Below are 15698 nucleotides of genomic sequence, written 5' to 3'. Positions count from 1 at the left end.
CAGTGACTGCAGAGAGCAGAAACAGATGGTCCCAGCTCTTTTTCAGTGCCAGAAACACAGGCTGTTGCTGGCAGGTCTTGCTGAAGCAACTGGGAGTAGATGGGGGCTCACCAGGAGCCTGCTGAAAAGGATGAACAGGAGAGATCTACTTTTTCACACCTGAGGGGCAGGCCAGGAGCCCTGGGCCAGGGAGGGATGGCCAAATGGAAACACTTGACCATCCAGAAAGCAACCACAGACAGACAAACAGACAGGCAGGATAAGCTGGGCAGCACAGGGCAGTGGGGCAGAAGGAACACCAGATGAATACAGGAGGAACTGGTTGGCTTCATGTAGTCACAGGGATCTCTCAACAACACACTCCCAGTAAGACTCTCTTTTTAGCAGTGGCTGTGATTATCAGAGATGCAACACACCCTGAGAGAGGTTGAAACAAGCTGAATAAGTGGACAAACCATGATGTTGAGGCTTTAACCTCAGCCTGGGGAGAGGTTAGTATGGTCTGGACACAACATCACACAAGGCAGGGGGTAGTTCAGAGACAAAGGTTTAATTTCATGTCAGCAACACAAAGAAGCAATTATCACAATTACAAATATTTGCTCATATAAGGCTCAGAAATTGGGAAGGGGTGGGATGGGTGGAGAGAAGAAGCTAGCAACAGCTTTACCTCTCCCTAAAATACTACTGGGTGACATTAGTTCACAAGCCATGTGAGATCCCAACTTCTGCGCTGTTATCACAGTGCATTGCACTGGCACCAGACTTTGCTACGATCAAAATGATCAGTTACATGGAGTTGATTTGGACATGCTAAAGAGGCAGATCTAAGGGCCTGGAGATCAGGCTGCTGTTGTGAAACAAGAGCCAAGGTGGCTCATGCTACTCCTGGGGGCACTGGCTTACCATATTGCAAGGACCACTTAAAAAATGTCAGAAGACCATTATCCCCAGTTGAGCTACTGCTCCCATCTTTATTAACCCCCAAGAGGTGTGGGAAAAGGCAAGCCATGAGCAGAGAAAGACATGGACTACACACTATAGCTTTGGTGACTTCATGTAAGTTTGGTTGTTCATGTGCTTCATTGGATTTTTGTGACAGCTTCATGGATGGACTTGGCCACATAGTCCAGGTTCTTGGTAGTTAGACCACACATGTTGATGCGCCCACTAGCCATCAGGTAGATGTGCTTTTCCTTGACCATGTACTCCACCTGCTTAGCTGGAGAAACAATTGGACATCAGGTCAAAGCAGTGACCCACAGCTCAGAAAAAAGAACTTGTCAGGAATGCTTGAATCTTTCACAACAAGCAGAAGAGTTTAAGCACTGGCCACTAAAATACTGCGTGATGCTTCATCCCTCCCCAGCCACAGACACAGTGATGCCAAAACTCCAATGAGACCGAGAGATTCCAGCTTGGACTGCTTCAGCCCGGGTCCCCCACAGCAAAACGGTCCCTGCCCGATCCTCCCTTCAACAGGCCACTTGATACTTACGGTTCAACCCTGTGAAGCTGAACATGCCGATCTGCTCTGTGATGTGGTTCCAGGTGCCTGGGGTCCCAAGGGCCTCCAGTCGAGACCGGAGCTCTGACCGCATCAGCAAGACCCGATCTGCCATTGTCTTCACATTGCCCTTCCTGCAGCAGGCAGGAAGCAGAGCATGAGGATGGGCACCCCTTTGGTTTGAAGCCATCTGGCCAAGCCTGACACTCGGAGACAGCTTCCCTCCCTCGCCCTCTCCCAGCGGCCCTGGCAACACGTACCACTCATCAAAGAGCTGCGGGGAAGAAAGTGTAGCTGCAACAATGCGCGCTCCCTGGGAGGGAGGGTTGGACCAAGTGGTGCGCACAATCTTCTCCATCTGGGACAGCACACGCTGCACATTGTCTGCATCCTTCCCCACCACGGTCAGGTTCCCCACGCGTTCATCTGTGGACAAGCCAAGAGACGTGAGCCATTGGTTCCACACGTCGTGGCAAAGCGGAGAATTCCCCACCCCTCAGCATGCCAGCCCCATCTGTCTGGGTATGATGCTACTGGGCCAGCTTACTGCCAGACACTCACTGTAGAGCCCAAAGTTCTTGGAAAACGACTGTGCACAGAAGAGCTCAAAGCCCTCGGAGACAAAGTATCGCACAGCCCAGGCATCCTTTTCCAGGCTGCCAGAGGCAAACCCTTGGTACGCTGAGTCGAAGAATGGAAACAGGCTCCGGCGCTGCAAGGAGGAACAGTGTTAGAGGGAAATCCCCTCCCCACAACCTCTCTTTTTACCCCCCACAGTACCCGTAGGAGGGAAAAATGACCATGGAGTTCCTGTGTGAATTCAAAGGAAACATGGTCCGGCAACACCAGACTGAAATACTTTCTGTCTACTGGGGTGAAAGAATAGAAAGACTAAAGTGGTCAATAAAAGTCAATGCAGGAGAAAACTGCATTTGAGAACATAAGAAGTGCACCACTTCACATGCTACTATCCAGCACCTGCAGGCAGATAATCCTTCCAGCAGGACAAACCTCACTACAGCCCACTCCATAGAGTGTGAAAACAAGAACTTGGAGGCACAACAAGAATTGCAGTGCATCTCTCCTCTGAGCACAGACAACCAGCATTCTGTTGTCCACCTCTCCCTTCAACACCTGCCTTGTGGGACTCTTTCAGCTTCTGCTACATCTCATGCCATTCCCTCAAAGCCCATTTCAGATGCAAATGCTCTGTCTGGCTCAAGAGCTATTTGCCCCCTCAGTATTGCTTTAGCTCCAGTAGCAGACCATACCTTCATGACAGCAGCAATCTGCTTCCACTGCTCGGGAGTAGGGTCTGTGCCTGTTGGGTTGTGCGCACAGGCATGGAGGATGAAAATGGAGAACTCCGGGGCTTGCTGAGGAGAGAACACATCTTGGTCACACACACACATGGATGAGACTGGGCACCTGCAGCATAGGGAGAGGCCTGGAGCTGCTCTGGGCAACAACAGCCTCTTTTGCAGTGATCCACTTCCTAGTACAGCGCTAGAGCCTAGCCAGCTACAGATTCAAGTTCAGCCCATCCCATAGCAGTTTCACTCACCTCCATGTCACTCAGCAGCCCCTGGAGATCCAGACCCCTCTTGGCAGCATCCCAGTAGTGGTAGGTTCTAATATCTTTGAAGCCAGCATCCATAAACACAGAATTGTGGTTCTCTGAGGAAAGAAATACTTCTCAGAAAAGCACACCCTATCTCCAGCAAGCTTCCTTCTCCAGCCCCAGCACCTCCCATTACACACATGAGAAGGCCGCTCCCCCACTGCCCGGACCCCTGCAAGGAGCAGGGCTGTGCCTCCCTCACTCGCTGACCCACAGGGCTCCCCGAGAGCAGCACTCACCCCAAGATGGAGCGGAGACGTAGATGGGGGTGGCCGTGTTATTGTTGCCGTTGTACCAGCGCCGCAGGAAGTCTGCGCCGATCCGCAGAGCGCCCGTGCCACCCAGGGACTGAACGCTCCCCACCTGCAACAGAGACACTCACCAGCACTGCCCGCCCAGGTCAGCACCGCTAGCAGTGTGTGGAAAGCAGAGGTGCTTGCAAGAGTGAGACAGGAACCCAAACGTGTCCCCTGGGGTCAGCTCAGTCAGAATGCCATCCCCTTCCAGTGGTCTTCAACCTCCTTCAGTGCTCAGGCCCATCCTGACAACTTCTACCATTATAAATAGACTCCAGCCATTCCTGTTACATTTTGGCACAGAACAGATTCTCAGCTAGTAGTTTATTTCAGGAAAGGTGGTGTATTATCTGACTTGGGTTTCCTGTGGGGAAGCTATTAAAAGATGAAGGAAAACACAGATTCCAATCACAGGCCACGTTCGGCTTTTCCCCAAAACCACAACTACTTGCACAAACAGCTTCAAGTACATGAGTTCATCACGTAAGCTACAATCAAGAAAGACCATGTCTGAGAAACCCCCAAATCCTGTCAAAATGCAGGACCTTTACAAATTTGTGCTCTTCTACTCAGTTTGCTGTAGAGACACCCCAGGGACCCCAGTGCTCCCTGTCCACGACTTACCCGGTTCTCCTTGATGGCAGGGCTGTCATCACCCAGGGCGATCCGGGAGGCGTTTGCCCGGAACTCGGGCAGGCCCAGGATGGGCAGATACTCGTGGTTCAGGCTGTTGTCGTTGGCGATCATCTGCTCCACCTTTTTCACTACCGGCAGGACCCATGGCTGCCCCTCGTCCGTGCGGTAGGCTGCGGGAAAGAGAGAGCCGTCCTTACTGCACCGGGGGGACGCTGCGCCGCCCGGCTCCCCGAGGGACCTGCCCGGGACACCGGGCACGGCGGCCCGGCCGGCCCCACGACCTTGACGCCCGCTGGACCTCGCTGCCCGCCCGGCCCCCCGCGTCAGGCCGGGCGCTTGCCGCGGTGACCTTTGGCGCTCGGGGCCCGCCGCCGCCCCCCGGCCGCCGCAGCAGGTGCGGAAGCCGCCGCAAGGGCACCGACCGGCCCGAGCCGCGGGGAATGGTCCCGCCGAGCAGGACGAAGCCACGGACTCACCGCCCACGCCGAGGTTGACCTTCCGCGAGTCGCTGTCTTCCCGGAAATCCGCCGTGAGCTTGAAGACGGCGACAGGCGGGGAGCGGGGGACGGCGGCGAAGATGGAGGCGGCCATGGCGGCGCGGCCACTGCGTACCGGTCCGCTCCGGTTCGGCTCGGGCGGCGCGCGCCGCTGGAGGAGACGCTCACCTTCACCGGCGGGGCGGGGCCGCCGCTGGCCGCGACCAATCAGCGCGCCGCGCTCGACCCCGCCCCCGCCGCCGGCCAACGGCTGCCCCGCCTTGCCGCCGGCGGCGCGCGGGCGGCCAATGGCGGCGGGGAGCGCGCCCGGTGACGCGGGGACGCAGGCCCCGCCCGTGGCCGGCCGTGCCCCCAGGCCGCCGCTCCGCTCTGCGTGGGGCCGGGCCCGCGGCTGCGGGCGGGCGTGCAGAGCCGCCACCGGCGGAGCGGCGCCCGCTGCTGGGGGACTCCCGCAGCTGCAGAGATTGGGGGTGTCCCGGAGTGCAATGCCCCGTGCAGTACGGGGCGCTGCGGGGCACGCCGTGCCCAAGGCGGCGCTGAGCTGCGGCAGTGCTCGGGGGTGCAGTGCTCGGGGTCACGGCACAGTCCCCACCGGGCACCCGGAGCTGCAGATCAACCCTAGAGCGCAAAGCCGGGTGAAGGCAGCCCGGGGTGCAGTGCCCGGGGTGCAGGATGGTGCCGGGGTGCAAGGCTCGGGGGTGCGGGAAGGTGTCGGGGCGCCGTGCCCGGGTGTGACGGGTCCGGGCGCAGCGCCCGGGGGGCGAGGGGATCCCAGGGCTGCAGTGCCGTGGGTGCGGGACGGGGACCGCTGTGAGCACGGTGAGTGTTTCCAAAGGCACTGCCGTAATTCACAGCCAGGTCAGACGCCGTGGACTTACCCCCGAGAACCTCCCAGACCGGAGGAAATCCCAGGGTCACCTGTGCGGGTCTCCGCTACGGCTGGTTAGCTCGGGATATATATGGCTCTGATCCATGGGGTCTTCCTCGCAGCGCCTCCCTGCCAAACTCCACGCCCTTCGCGCAGGCACAGCGCTTCCCACGATGCCCCCGGCTCTCTGTGGCTCTTGCGGGCCGTCCTCCAGCCCCGCGGGGACTCCCGGGGCTCCTGGGCGCGGCCGCCGTCGGGGGTGCGGCGGTGCCGGGCGGTGCCGGCAGGGGGCAGAGCCGGCCCGCGCATCCCGCCGCCCGTCCCGCAACCCCCGCGGGGAGCGGCACCCACGGCTCCGGCCCGGCCTGGGGCTGCTCGAACATCCCACCCGTGTCTGGCTCCACGCCTTCCCGGGGAGAGGGGTCGGTGCCTCCCGGTGCGTGGCCGTCTCCGTTAGGAACCTGCCACCTATCTCGAGGAGCTTTTGAAGTTTGTGAGAATCCGCCCGCAACCCTGCTACATCTGGGAAAGGCTTTGAGGGAGACAGGAAGGACGTCTCGAATAACAGCTCCGACAGCGTGACACACAGCACACACACCTCCCTTCGTGACATAAAACACGGGGGTACAGGATGGGAAAGGCCATGCTGTCCCCAAATGCTTTTGCAGACAACCGGTGTTATATGCTCCCTTTGTTAACCCAGCCAAGATCCCTCTGAAAACCAGTTTGGATCCTTGCCCCCTTCCATGCCCAAGGTGGCTCCACAGCCTGGCTGCCCAGGAGGGAGCCCAGGGGCAGAGCCCTTGCCTCCCCCGGCTCCGGGCAGCACCTGGAAGAACTGCCCAGTGCACTTTCTGCTTAGCATGAGAGTGGAGAAGAAGCAGAGCTGTCTGTCGGCACAGTAGCATGCCAGCACTTCTGCCTTCAGAGAAAACAAAATAATGAGAAAGGCAGAGGAGCAAAACAGGAGTGCTAGACCAAAGCTGTGGCACTGGTAATGTTTTTAGTCCAACTTGGACAAAATTTCATTCACGCCTTGAGAAAAAGCTGCATGGAAACCCCAAAAGAGTTTGAGGTCTGCTCTCTGCAATAGCTGTGAACGTCTGTATACACCTGACCTGGCCAAGCTGCTGCCAGGGCATCCAAACCCTAACCCTACCCTTAAATCTAACCCTACCCTTAACTATAGCCCTAATCTTAACTCTAATCTCAATTGGATGAAGAACTCTTGGGTTTCTCAAGGTCACTGGATTCTGCTAAATGAGAGATGCCGGGCAAGAAAGTAGCTGATGAAAACAAGGGCATCAGAGGGATCTGGGGGCAGCCCACTGCAGGGTGAGTCACGTTTTCTGCTCACAAAGAGTAAAGCACTGCACAAGTGGAATGCTGCAATGGGAAAAACAGACAGATCCTATTTCTGGAGCAGACAGAAGTGCTAGGGAGTCCCTAGACTATCAGGCTCTTACTGCACTTACTGGTTTCTAATCCTACCACTTTCCAAAGAGCACTGGGATAGTTGGGGACATGGCCAAGTGCTTTCCCAGTGCAGAACAGGGAAGCCACAAAGGCACGGGGGTGCTGCCTGCCAAGCTGGCTGCACCAAGCTGCTGCCTGGGACTGCCAGAGCAGGCTGAGCAGTGCTCGTTGCAGGAAAAAATGCAGTTTCCCCAAATCAGGACCGTTTTGTTCCCCTTCCTCAGGAGCTCCTGGGCAGTGTGAGCTCAGTCTGGTGCAAACCATCTGTGCCGCTGCCTGTGCCTGCGAGGCCGGGGTCGCTGACCCAGCAGGAGTTACCTGCCAGAGCGCTTGGTGCCTCTGGCTCAGCCGGTGTCCCGTGCCCTTGACGGCACGGAGTGGAACTCCGCTGGGAAGAGATGCAAGAATGAGACAATGAGAGACAAAGCAGCAGGCTGTCGGGCCCCCGAGCTGGGTGGCTTTGCGTTAGCAAGATCCCTCTGGCCCTGAGCTTTCATCTCCTCAGCCTACACAAAGGGTGCCACCAACACGTATGTAAAAGCAGGAGGAACATGGGAGCCAGCCCTGAGGCATCCCTCCCTTCATCTCCTGCCTTGGACTGACAGCCAGCAATGACCTGCCACTCAGTGGGAAAGCTTGCACACCTTACAGAGAGCGAAGAAGCCCCCGGGCACGCACGGCCGTGCCGCATGCAGACAGGGCCCCCCGCACTCAGGTCCTCCTGGGAGCCAGAGGCAGGGGGGCTCAGCAGCCAGCCTGGCTCCTGCAGAGCTCAGCCTGCTGCAGGGATACAGGGACCACTGGGGACCAGGTGATGGCCTCCCCACACCATCAAGCCTCACGTGGACTTGGAAAAAAGCCTTTTTTATGAGGGCGAGCACCATTGACCCTATCCCATTCACTCTCTCTCACAAAATTCACCTTTACACCCCTCTGGCCTCTGCCTCATCCTCTCCAGAGTGCCCTGCCCAGTACTGGGACACTGTCGATCTTGGCATCACAGCAAGGGTTTAGCAGCCTGCCCATCCCAGTCCGAGGCCGGGTGCAAGCCGTGTGTGGCATGGAGCAGAGCTGAGGCTGTCCCCAGCGGGTGCCGTGCGGGGGCTGTTTTCCCAGCATCCTCCAAATACAGATGTTTTCTCAGTGCAGGATCCAGACAGAGGAGGGTAAAATGTTTTCATTCCAAGCTCTGGAGGTCAGGTCATGGTTTGTCTAAATGGCTTTTGTTGCTGTAATTATCAGATTAGCTGATCTCTGGCAGTGCATTTAGGGGCAGCTACATTAACTGGGGATCCTGACCCCTCCGCTGCCACCCTGCCCAGCTGGGACAGTGGGCTTGCAATGGAGCAGTGGGGATTGGGGATGTCATGAGAGCCAAGTGAAATGCTCGCGATTAGTTTTGAGCTGGTACTCAGCTGGACCCTGGCCCAGGAGCAGGCAGTACATTTGAGGAAGACAGCAGCAAGGCTCCTTGACCTCACAGCATACTGAGCTAGGCCTAATCCTTCTCTCCCACTCCAACCTGCAATGCACAGCATCCACGGAGCCCTGTTCCAGGCACCTGCCCGCCACTGCAGCTGATGCTCAGCACGCAGACACGGGATGGGGGGGCCATCTGTGCTGTCTTCCGTCGCTCAGAGCTGGTGGTGCTTGCAGGCACCAAGCCCAGCAGGTCCTAGGGGAGGGAGGTCCAGAACCTCACCCTGTGCCTGACATGCGGGAGCCTCACCCTGTGCCTGGCCGCAGGGTGCTGTGAGGCTGGGCAGCCCCAGCAGGGCACAGGAATAGGAACGTGAGATGCCAGGCGAGACACAGAGCATGACAGGGAGATGAGAGAGGAGGCTGAGGAGCAGATAAAAAGCTCAGGAGTTTCCGGCCCCCGCCAGCCCCTTGCCGGGTCCGTGGGTCCATCTGTCAGCGCCTGCGAGTGCTGATGGCACCGGGCCCCGGTGGCAGCCGGGGCTGCAGGTCCTGCCGAGGGGCACCGTCAGGGCGAGACGGGGCCCTGCTCCCGCCTTCCCGCTGCCCAGGGCCGGTCAGCAGCCCGGCCAGCAGCCTGGCCAGCAACCCGGCCAGCAGCCCGGCCAGCAGCCGGCCCCGGCGTGGCCCGGGACGAGCCCTCGCACAGCCCTGCAGGTGCCCCTGAGCTCCCGGCCATGCCAGCTTGCAGCATGTACCTGCCGTCTGCCTGCCCCGCCAGCCCCACTGCGCACACCGAGAGCAAGCGCCAGGGCTTGCACACGCTGCCACAAAACAAATCGGTTCCCACTCTGCTGAGCTGCAGATCAGCACCTGGGTGCTCAGAGGCTGTCTGCTTGGGCACAGTGCCCGTGGCAGCCCCCTGCCCCCTGACACGTCATCCCACCTCCTCTCTCACCTGTGGGTGGGAGAAACAGGACATTCCCTTGAGCAAAGCAGAAGCTCTATAATGAAATAAATCAAAATCAGAAAAGATTGTTTTGTTTCTGCATAAAATAACTTATTTAAAATATGGCTTCACTCCATTTCAGTTTCTGAAGTATTATAATGCCAGAGCACAACACCCCACTGAATGAATGCTTCTGGAGCAGAATATCTACATCTTGTCTTTCAAAGAATAGTTCAATCCCTTCAAATGCTTCAAAAAATTTCAACAGGAAAATATTTCCTTTAAACATCATGTTCCTACAGGAAGTTTTGGCTTCAGAAAAACATACATTAAAAAATAGTGAAAGCTATGTTCTTGGCATTTTGTTAATTTTCCTAATTGCCACCATGAGAGAACTTGGTTAGCTTCAAGTCCAGCTTTGCTTCCAGCTCAAAGCCAGAGAACAACCCAGGGCAGCAAGGACAAAGTCTGTGCACCCCAAAAAGGAGCATATCCACCTACCTAATCAGGCTCAAACCTCTCCTGCCACTGCAGCTTCTTGGGCACAGCTAGAGGTTTGCTATTTCTCTAAAACCATTCTGCACATTAGTTCTGGGGTCCCAGGAATTCTAACTTGGCTTATGGACCACTCATGGCCATGCTTGCCTATTCTATGTCTACTCACTCCCATGGGCACTCAGGAGTTTCCCCTAATTTTTCCTTTTGCATCAGCACCTGCTGGCAGATGTCAGGGGACTGACCCATGCACTGTGACCTGCTCAGGCACTGACACCTTGGTGCATTGAAGGTGGTTTCCTAAGGGTGTGGAAGACCAGTGGGGGAAAGGACAGGCACTTCTGTGTCAAGGCATGGGCTTCTGCACAGCCAAGGAAATGGGTTTTGGTACATCTGACATGAGGAGATAGCTGCCATTCCCAAAGGCAGCAAACCTCCTGGCCAAGCCTCTGCCCTCTCACCAGCGCGCCTGGCTCAAGTGCTGGCATGGAGACACTGGAGGTGTTGCAGGGAGCTGCTCTGCCATGGTGTACCCAGGCTGCCAGGCAGCTGTGGGAGCTGTGCCCATGGGGCTGAGGCAACTGCAGCACAGCCGGTCCCAGCTGGACCCCTCTGGACAGGGTGTGTCCCCCAGCACAGCCAGGAGAAGGCCAAGGAAAGGAGTCCAGCTCTCTTGCAGGGAGCCCAGTGCTGCAGGTAGCTTCTGGACCTTGGTGTAGGAGCAGATTTGCTGAAAACAATTTATTTAATATCAAAAATAATTTCTTACGGCGTTTCAGCTGGCGTCAGCCAAGCGCTTACTCACCCGGGAATTCAAACAAAGGCAGGGCTGGCGCCCAGCCAGGGGGTCGGGTGCTGGGTGGTCGTGTCCATCCCGGCCTTGGACACGCCTCTGGGTCACTTGCGGGCTTGTGGCATGATGTCTCCATTTATTTATTGGAAATGTTTGAGCAGGAAATGCTAATGGTTTGGGTTTGTGGAGACAGCTGGAGGGGTCCGGACAGAGCTGCTGAGAAAGGGAGGGTGCGCTGGGACAGGGCAGGCCAGCAGAGAAGGGGGAATCAGTGCTGCCACTGGGGATTTGTCCCTTGTGTTTGTGGTGAAGAGCCCAGCGGGAGGTGAGACCAGGGAGGGCCCAGCCAGCTCTGCTGCTCCTCCTTCACTGCTGCCTGCATCCCACAGCGCAGGGGTGCACGGCAGTGGCGCTGGCGAAGTGGTGAAGGAGGAACAGCAACCACAGGGCATGGCACATCTCATCCCATCGCCGGCCGCCTGGGTGTCCTTTACCGTGGGAGAGATGTGAAAGTGCTGCCTCCCCCTGCAAGGGGGTCGAGAGGTTCCTATGCAGCCCAGCTCTGGAGCGGGCTGTTCCTGCGTTTGCTGATAACAGCGGAGGTAAAGCCTGACCCAGGAAAGCAGGCAAGATCCGCAGAGATAAACTCCCCGCAGCAAGACAAAGGCACTGACCTCCTCACTGCACGAGCTGCACATTCCCACAAGCACAGCAACAATTGCCCAGGAGCAGCCCTGAGACCTGCACCCAACCCCACTGGCCAGCCACCAGGAAAGGCCCCCACAGCAGCCAGGAACACCTCTTGTCAGGATCATGGCACAGAAACCACAGCTTGGGGTTTTTAACCAAACCTACTGTCCATACCATTTTTCTGAGCAGTGAGAGCGAAGAGTTTGCTGTCATTGCTTGCTCCTCATTCAGCATCTTGGCCCTGCTGCGTTGCACAGCCAGAGGGATGCTGTACAAGCACCCCTTTGTATTTCCTACCTCACACTTTTATCTGCACATTTGCAGTACAAACAGGCTTTAAGTTTCATTCCCAAACACAGCCGAGGGTCTTACGCACTCACTGATGCAATTCAGGTGTGAGTGCCTGGAGCCCCACACACCCAGAGCACACCCAGGGTACTGAACGGCAGGCAGGAACTCAGCTCTGTCTCCCCCTGCCTTGCCTGGGTCCCACCCATGGTCCAGGAGGCTGGAGCCTGCGTGGCATTTACCCATGTCAGGTCTGCCCCAAGAGAGCACCAGCTGAAAAAGGCAGAGGCACTTAATGGGATTTGCAGAACACAGCTCAGTTACACACCATACGGCTGTTGTCTCAGGCATGTTTTTAAAATCTTTATCTCTGCATCATTACACACTGATCTACATTTGAAAAGAATCCCTTCGGTTCCCTACCTCTGAAACGAGGATAACTATCCTTCACCTCATAGCAGGGTTATGAGGATAAACAGATTAAAGACTGTGATATTGTTGCAAAGAAGGTTAAACAAGCCCCTGTGACAGACAGCCCAGGGGCAGGGACCAGCATCAGAGCCATGCAAGCCGACCCACGTCTGCACCATGCTAATGACCCCAAAATCCCAGCGACAGGTTTGCCACTGTCTGCCTTCCCAGGACGCAGTCCCCAGCTGAGGCTTTACCCCCAGCTGCATGCCTGCACAGGGGACAGAGCCCCAGCCCGGGATGTGCACCTGTGCCCTGAGAAAGGGGAGTGCAGGGGTGCAGGGGCTGGGAGGTGCTCATTAGTAGCATCAAGTTTCAAGAGGATATCAGGGTGCCCTGGGCTGGCAGGGACAGTGGGGAGATGTGCACTTCTGCAGAAAGAGCTGGTGGGGGAGAGGATGAGCTGGACAATTACTGTCTGGAAAGTCTCACCCGGATCCCTAGTAAAATAATGGCACAAATATTAAGAAAAGGAGCTCTGTAAACATCTAGAGGATAATGAAACCATGAGCTATAAGCAGGATGGGATTTGTAAATAAAGGGCTGTGCCAAAAACAACAAGCCCTCCATAATTGTTTTGGATAGAAGGACAAGATTAGTGCGGGAAGGGGACTTGGCAGTTGTCATGAGAGGAGACCTGGAAGCACAGGGCTTGTCCTCCTGCCTGGCCATTAGTGTCTCTGGCATGTTTGGGCAGGTTTAAGGAGGCTGACCTGTACAAAAGGTGTCCCTGATGGCATGGCTGGCAGCTGGGAACATACCTGACCTCTGAAGCTGGACACCTGTACTACCCCAACAGCTGCTCACACTTTGGCCATCTCAGAGCTGACAGGAAAGAGCACGGCTAAACCTGAGACCCCAACCCAAGTGAGACATATCTCACCATCACATCTCACAGGACTGGGACCCGTGTAGTGCAGGAATAAACCAGCTGGACAGTCATGGAGTGGCAGAATGAGAAACAAAACCGAACAAGTCCAGGAGCAGGAAAATAATGCTGGCACCTTCCATGATGTTCCCCAGGTTTGGACAAAACTCTGTCTTTTGTGAACATCAAAATGGCATGTTCTGCAGGAGTGTAGGGTTCCCTGGTGCTCTCAAGTATCAGCTTTTTGGCCAGACATACAGGAAATGTGCATGCACCTCCTTGCAACCAGCCCTTTGAAATGCTACTGTAAAATCACAAGTAAGCACCACCAGTCATCTGCACAGCACAGGACAAACTCGTCCAGTGTAGACATTGCACGGAAGGAAAAGCAGAAGCCTGGCTAAAATGCACCTGATTTTGTACTGGAGCCTTGGGTCTCTGCAGCAGCCGGCGGTGCCGGGCTGGATAACGCGCTTGCCCGCTGCATGCAGCATGCAGGGCAACGCGCGCTCGCAAAGCAAAGCTGAAATGCACCATATATGGTGAAGGTATTATTAGTCCATGGCTTCTTCCTAGGATCTTCTGAGGAAATCCTGCTTGAAAATGGGGAACAAAGAGGTTTGACTTTGTCTCAACCAGGGACTTGAACTGCCCACAGGACAAAAAGCAATGGCTTCAAAGAAACAGGGAGCAGTGAGGTGTCAGACCCTTGGGTATCTGTGAGGTGCTTCACAATATTCTGGTTAAGTACTTGTCTTAATTAATACTGACTGCTCATCCAATACCTACACCCTGACTGGCCTCCAGAAGTTGTTCTCAACAGGGAGATGTTGCTGCAATGGTGTCAGCACTGGAATCCAGGTACCCAGTGCAGGCACAGGCCAGCTCAGAGGTGGCACCTGTTCACTGCTGCCAACCTTGGCTGCAGCCCTACAAGTCATGGCTGTGGGTTTTGACTGAGCCGAATGCCAAGTTGGACATGTTGGCAAAGAAAGTGGACTATCCCTCTGGGTGGCAGGGGCTAACAGAAGACTCTGTTGGCTTGGGGTCCTGAGGGCGAGCAACTGGATGTGAGCTCAATGCTGGGACCACGTGGTAAATGCAGTCCTGGGCACCAGAGCTGGGAGTGCAGCAAATGGGAGGTGTGAGGCAGTGCTCTGTGCAGCAGAGGATGGGATGCTAACCCTGAGATACTGTGAATAGCCTGGTGCCCCACTATAAAAAGATCCAGATGAAGTGAGAGATGTAAATGTGATTCCCACCGCTCCATATTTCCCATAGCATCCTTGCAGACAGAGTGGGGAGGTATGGGCTGGAAGGGGGAAGACACAAGGTGGCTTGAAAACTGAGTGAAGTGATGGAATCTGCATCTTCAGACATTTCCAAAATTCAATGGATCAAGGCCCAACCAGTGGGCTGTACTGCCAGAGTTCCTGAGGCCAAAATTATTCTGTGAAATGAGAGAGAGTGCAGAAAACAGGCACAGAAAAGACACACTTGCAGGAGAATGCACCCCACAGTGACAGAATCAAGCTCAACCTGTTTTCTTCTTAAAAAAGCTCAAGAAATTTGACTGCTATGCACAAGTACTCTCATAGTAAGAAAATACCATGTGCTAACATCTTTTTATTCCAGCCAAAAAAGGCAGAACAAGAATCAATGGTTGGAAATTAAAAGCCAGACAACCCTGCATAAGAAATACGACATACATTTACTGAGCAATGCTGATTAGCTGGTGGATTAACCGTCAGTGATTAAATAAGACCAAACCATGAACTCCCTTGCTCCTCCAGACCAGATGCTTTTGTGCATTAGTGAAACCCCAGGTTATTTGGATCCAGAAAGAGTAACAAGACAAGGCAGTCGGGTAGATCAGCATAGGTGATCTAATGACTAACTCTGATCTTAAACATCGTGAGTAAAAATACATCGTGTTACTAATACACACAGAAAAATTCCCATTGCACAAGCTCAGTGTAAACACTGGACAGTTGACATCTGCAAACCCACAGATGGAGGGGGACAACAGTTGTTACTCCTGTTTTAGAAACAGAAAAACACCCAGCCCACGGATGAGCCGCAGGGGCCTTGTGACAAGACTGAAACCAGGAGTGAGGCACGAGCTTGGAACACCGGGAGTCTGTCAGCAGGCAAATTCATGAGAGACATGGGGTCTGCCCCAGGATGCTCCTGGATATTGTGTATTAGACATGTGGTACACTGGGTTGGGAAGAAATGGTCTCTCTGCACAGAGCTTTGGGGGAATCACACAAGGCATATGACCATTCCAGGAAAAGTAGAGTCAGAGTGATGTACAGAAACAGGGGAAAATCTGGATAGGGAAAAAAATGGTTAGGAGTAAATACCCAAAAACACAAAACCCAAAAACCCAAGCAAACAAACAAACAAACAAAAAACCAATCCCAAAAAAAAACCCCACAAACTAAAGAAAACCAAAAAAAAACCCAAAACCAAAACAAAACAAAAAGAACCACCACCCAACAATAACCTAATGGAAACCTTCACAGCTGAAGCAAAACACACCTGGCAAGGACCAGTCCTGAATAGACTGGCCACAGGCAAAATGATTTTCTCCTCTTTTTAGTATCTGTACTCAGAGAATTATAAAAAATAAGCCTGGAAGGCCCTTGAAAGGTCACCCAGCCTGTTTGCCTGCCCCCAAACAAATCAAACCCTTCCTGGTGGAGCTTTTGTCTAAACACTTCCTAAAAGAAGCCTCTAGTGGTGACGACGGCTCCCAGGAAAAACAAGTTTTAATCCCTTTTACCACAATCATTGCAGGGTGAGTCTGTGGCTTCTTCTT

General features: G+C 54.9%; 1 protein-coding gene across 1 annotated transcript; it reads right to left on the bottom strand.

Moving 5' to 3' along the window:
- Window positions 1-944: 944 nt before the first annotated feature.
- On the bottom strand, window positions 945-4746 carry GOT1 (glutamic-oxaloacetic transaminase 1). The gene is made up of 9 exons (XM_068197763.1): window positions 4537-4746; window positions 4049-4230; window positions 3368-3491; window positions 3072-3184; window positions 2779-2883; window positions 2069-2219; window positions 1768-1933; window positions 1499-1641; window positions 945-1222 (listed from the first exon to the last, which is right to left on the bottom strand). The coding sequence occupies exons 1-9, from the start codon at window positions 4649-4651 to the stop codon at window positions 1083-1085; spliced, it is 1239 nt and encodes a 412-aa protein (XP_068053864.1). The 5' UTR covers window positions 4652-4746; the 3' UTR covers window positions 945-1082.
- Between the last annotated feature and the right edge of the window lie 10952 nt (window positions 4747-15698).

The sequence above is a fragment of the Anomalospiza imberbis genome, chromosome 8 (assembly GCF_031753505.1).
Source record: "Anomalospiza imberbis isolate Cuckoo-Finch-1a 21T00152 chromosome 8, ASM3175350v1, whole genome shotgun sequence".
In the NCBI taxonomy this organism is placed as follows: Eukaryota; Metazoa; Chordata; class Aves; order Passeriformes; family Viduidae; genus Anomalospiza; species Anomalospiza imberbis.
This window is presented reverse-complemented; position numbering and strand designations above follow the sequence as displayed.

Excerpts from the sequence above, each read along its gene's own strand:
- GOT1 (XM_068197763.1), bottom strand. The coding sequence starts at position 4,651 with ATGGCCGCCTCCATCTTCGCCGCCGTCCCCCGCTCCCCGCCTGTCGCC. Across the intron at positions 2,220-2,778 it reads AGATTGCTGCTGTCATGAAG|CGCCGGAGCCTGTTTCCATT; the intron begins GTATGGTCTGCT and ends TCCTCCTTGCAG. Across the intron at positions 1,642-1,767 it reads CCGCAGCTCTTTGATGAGTG|GAAGGGCAATGTGAAGACAA; the intron begins GTACGTGTTGCC and ends TGCCTGCTGCAG.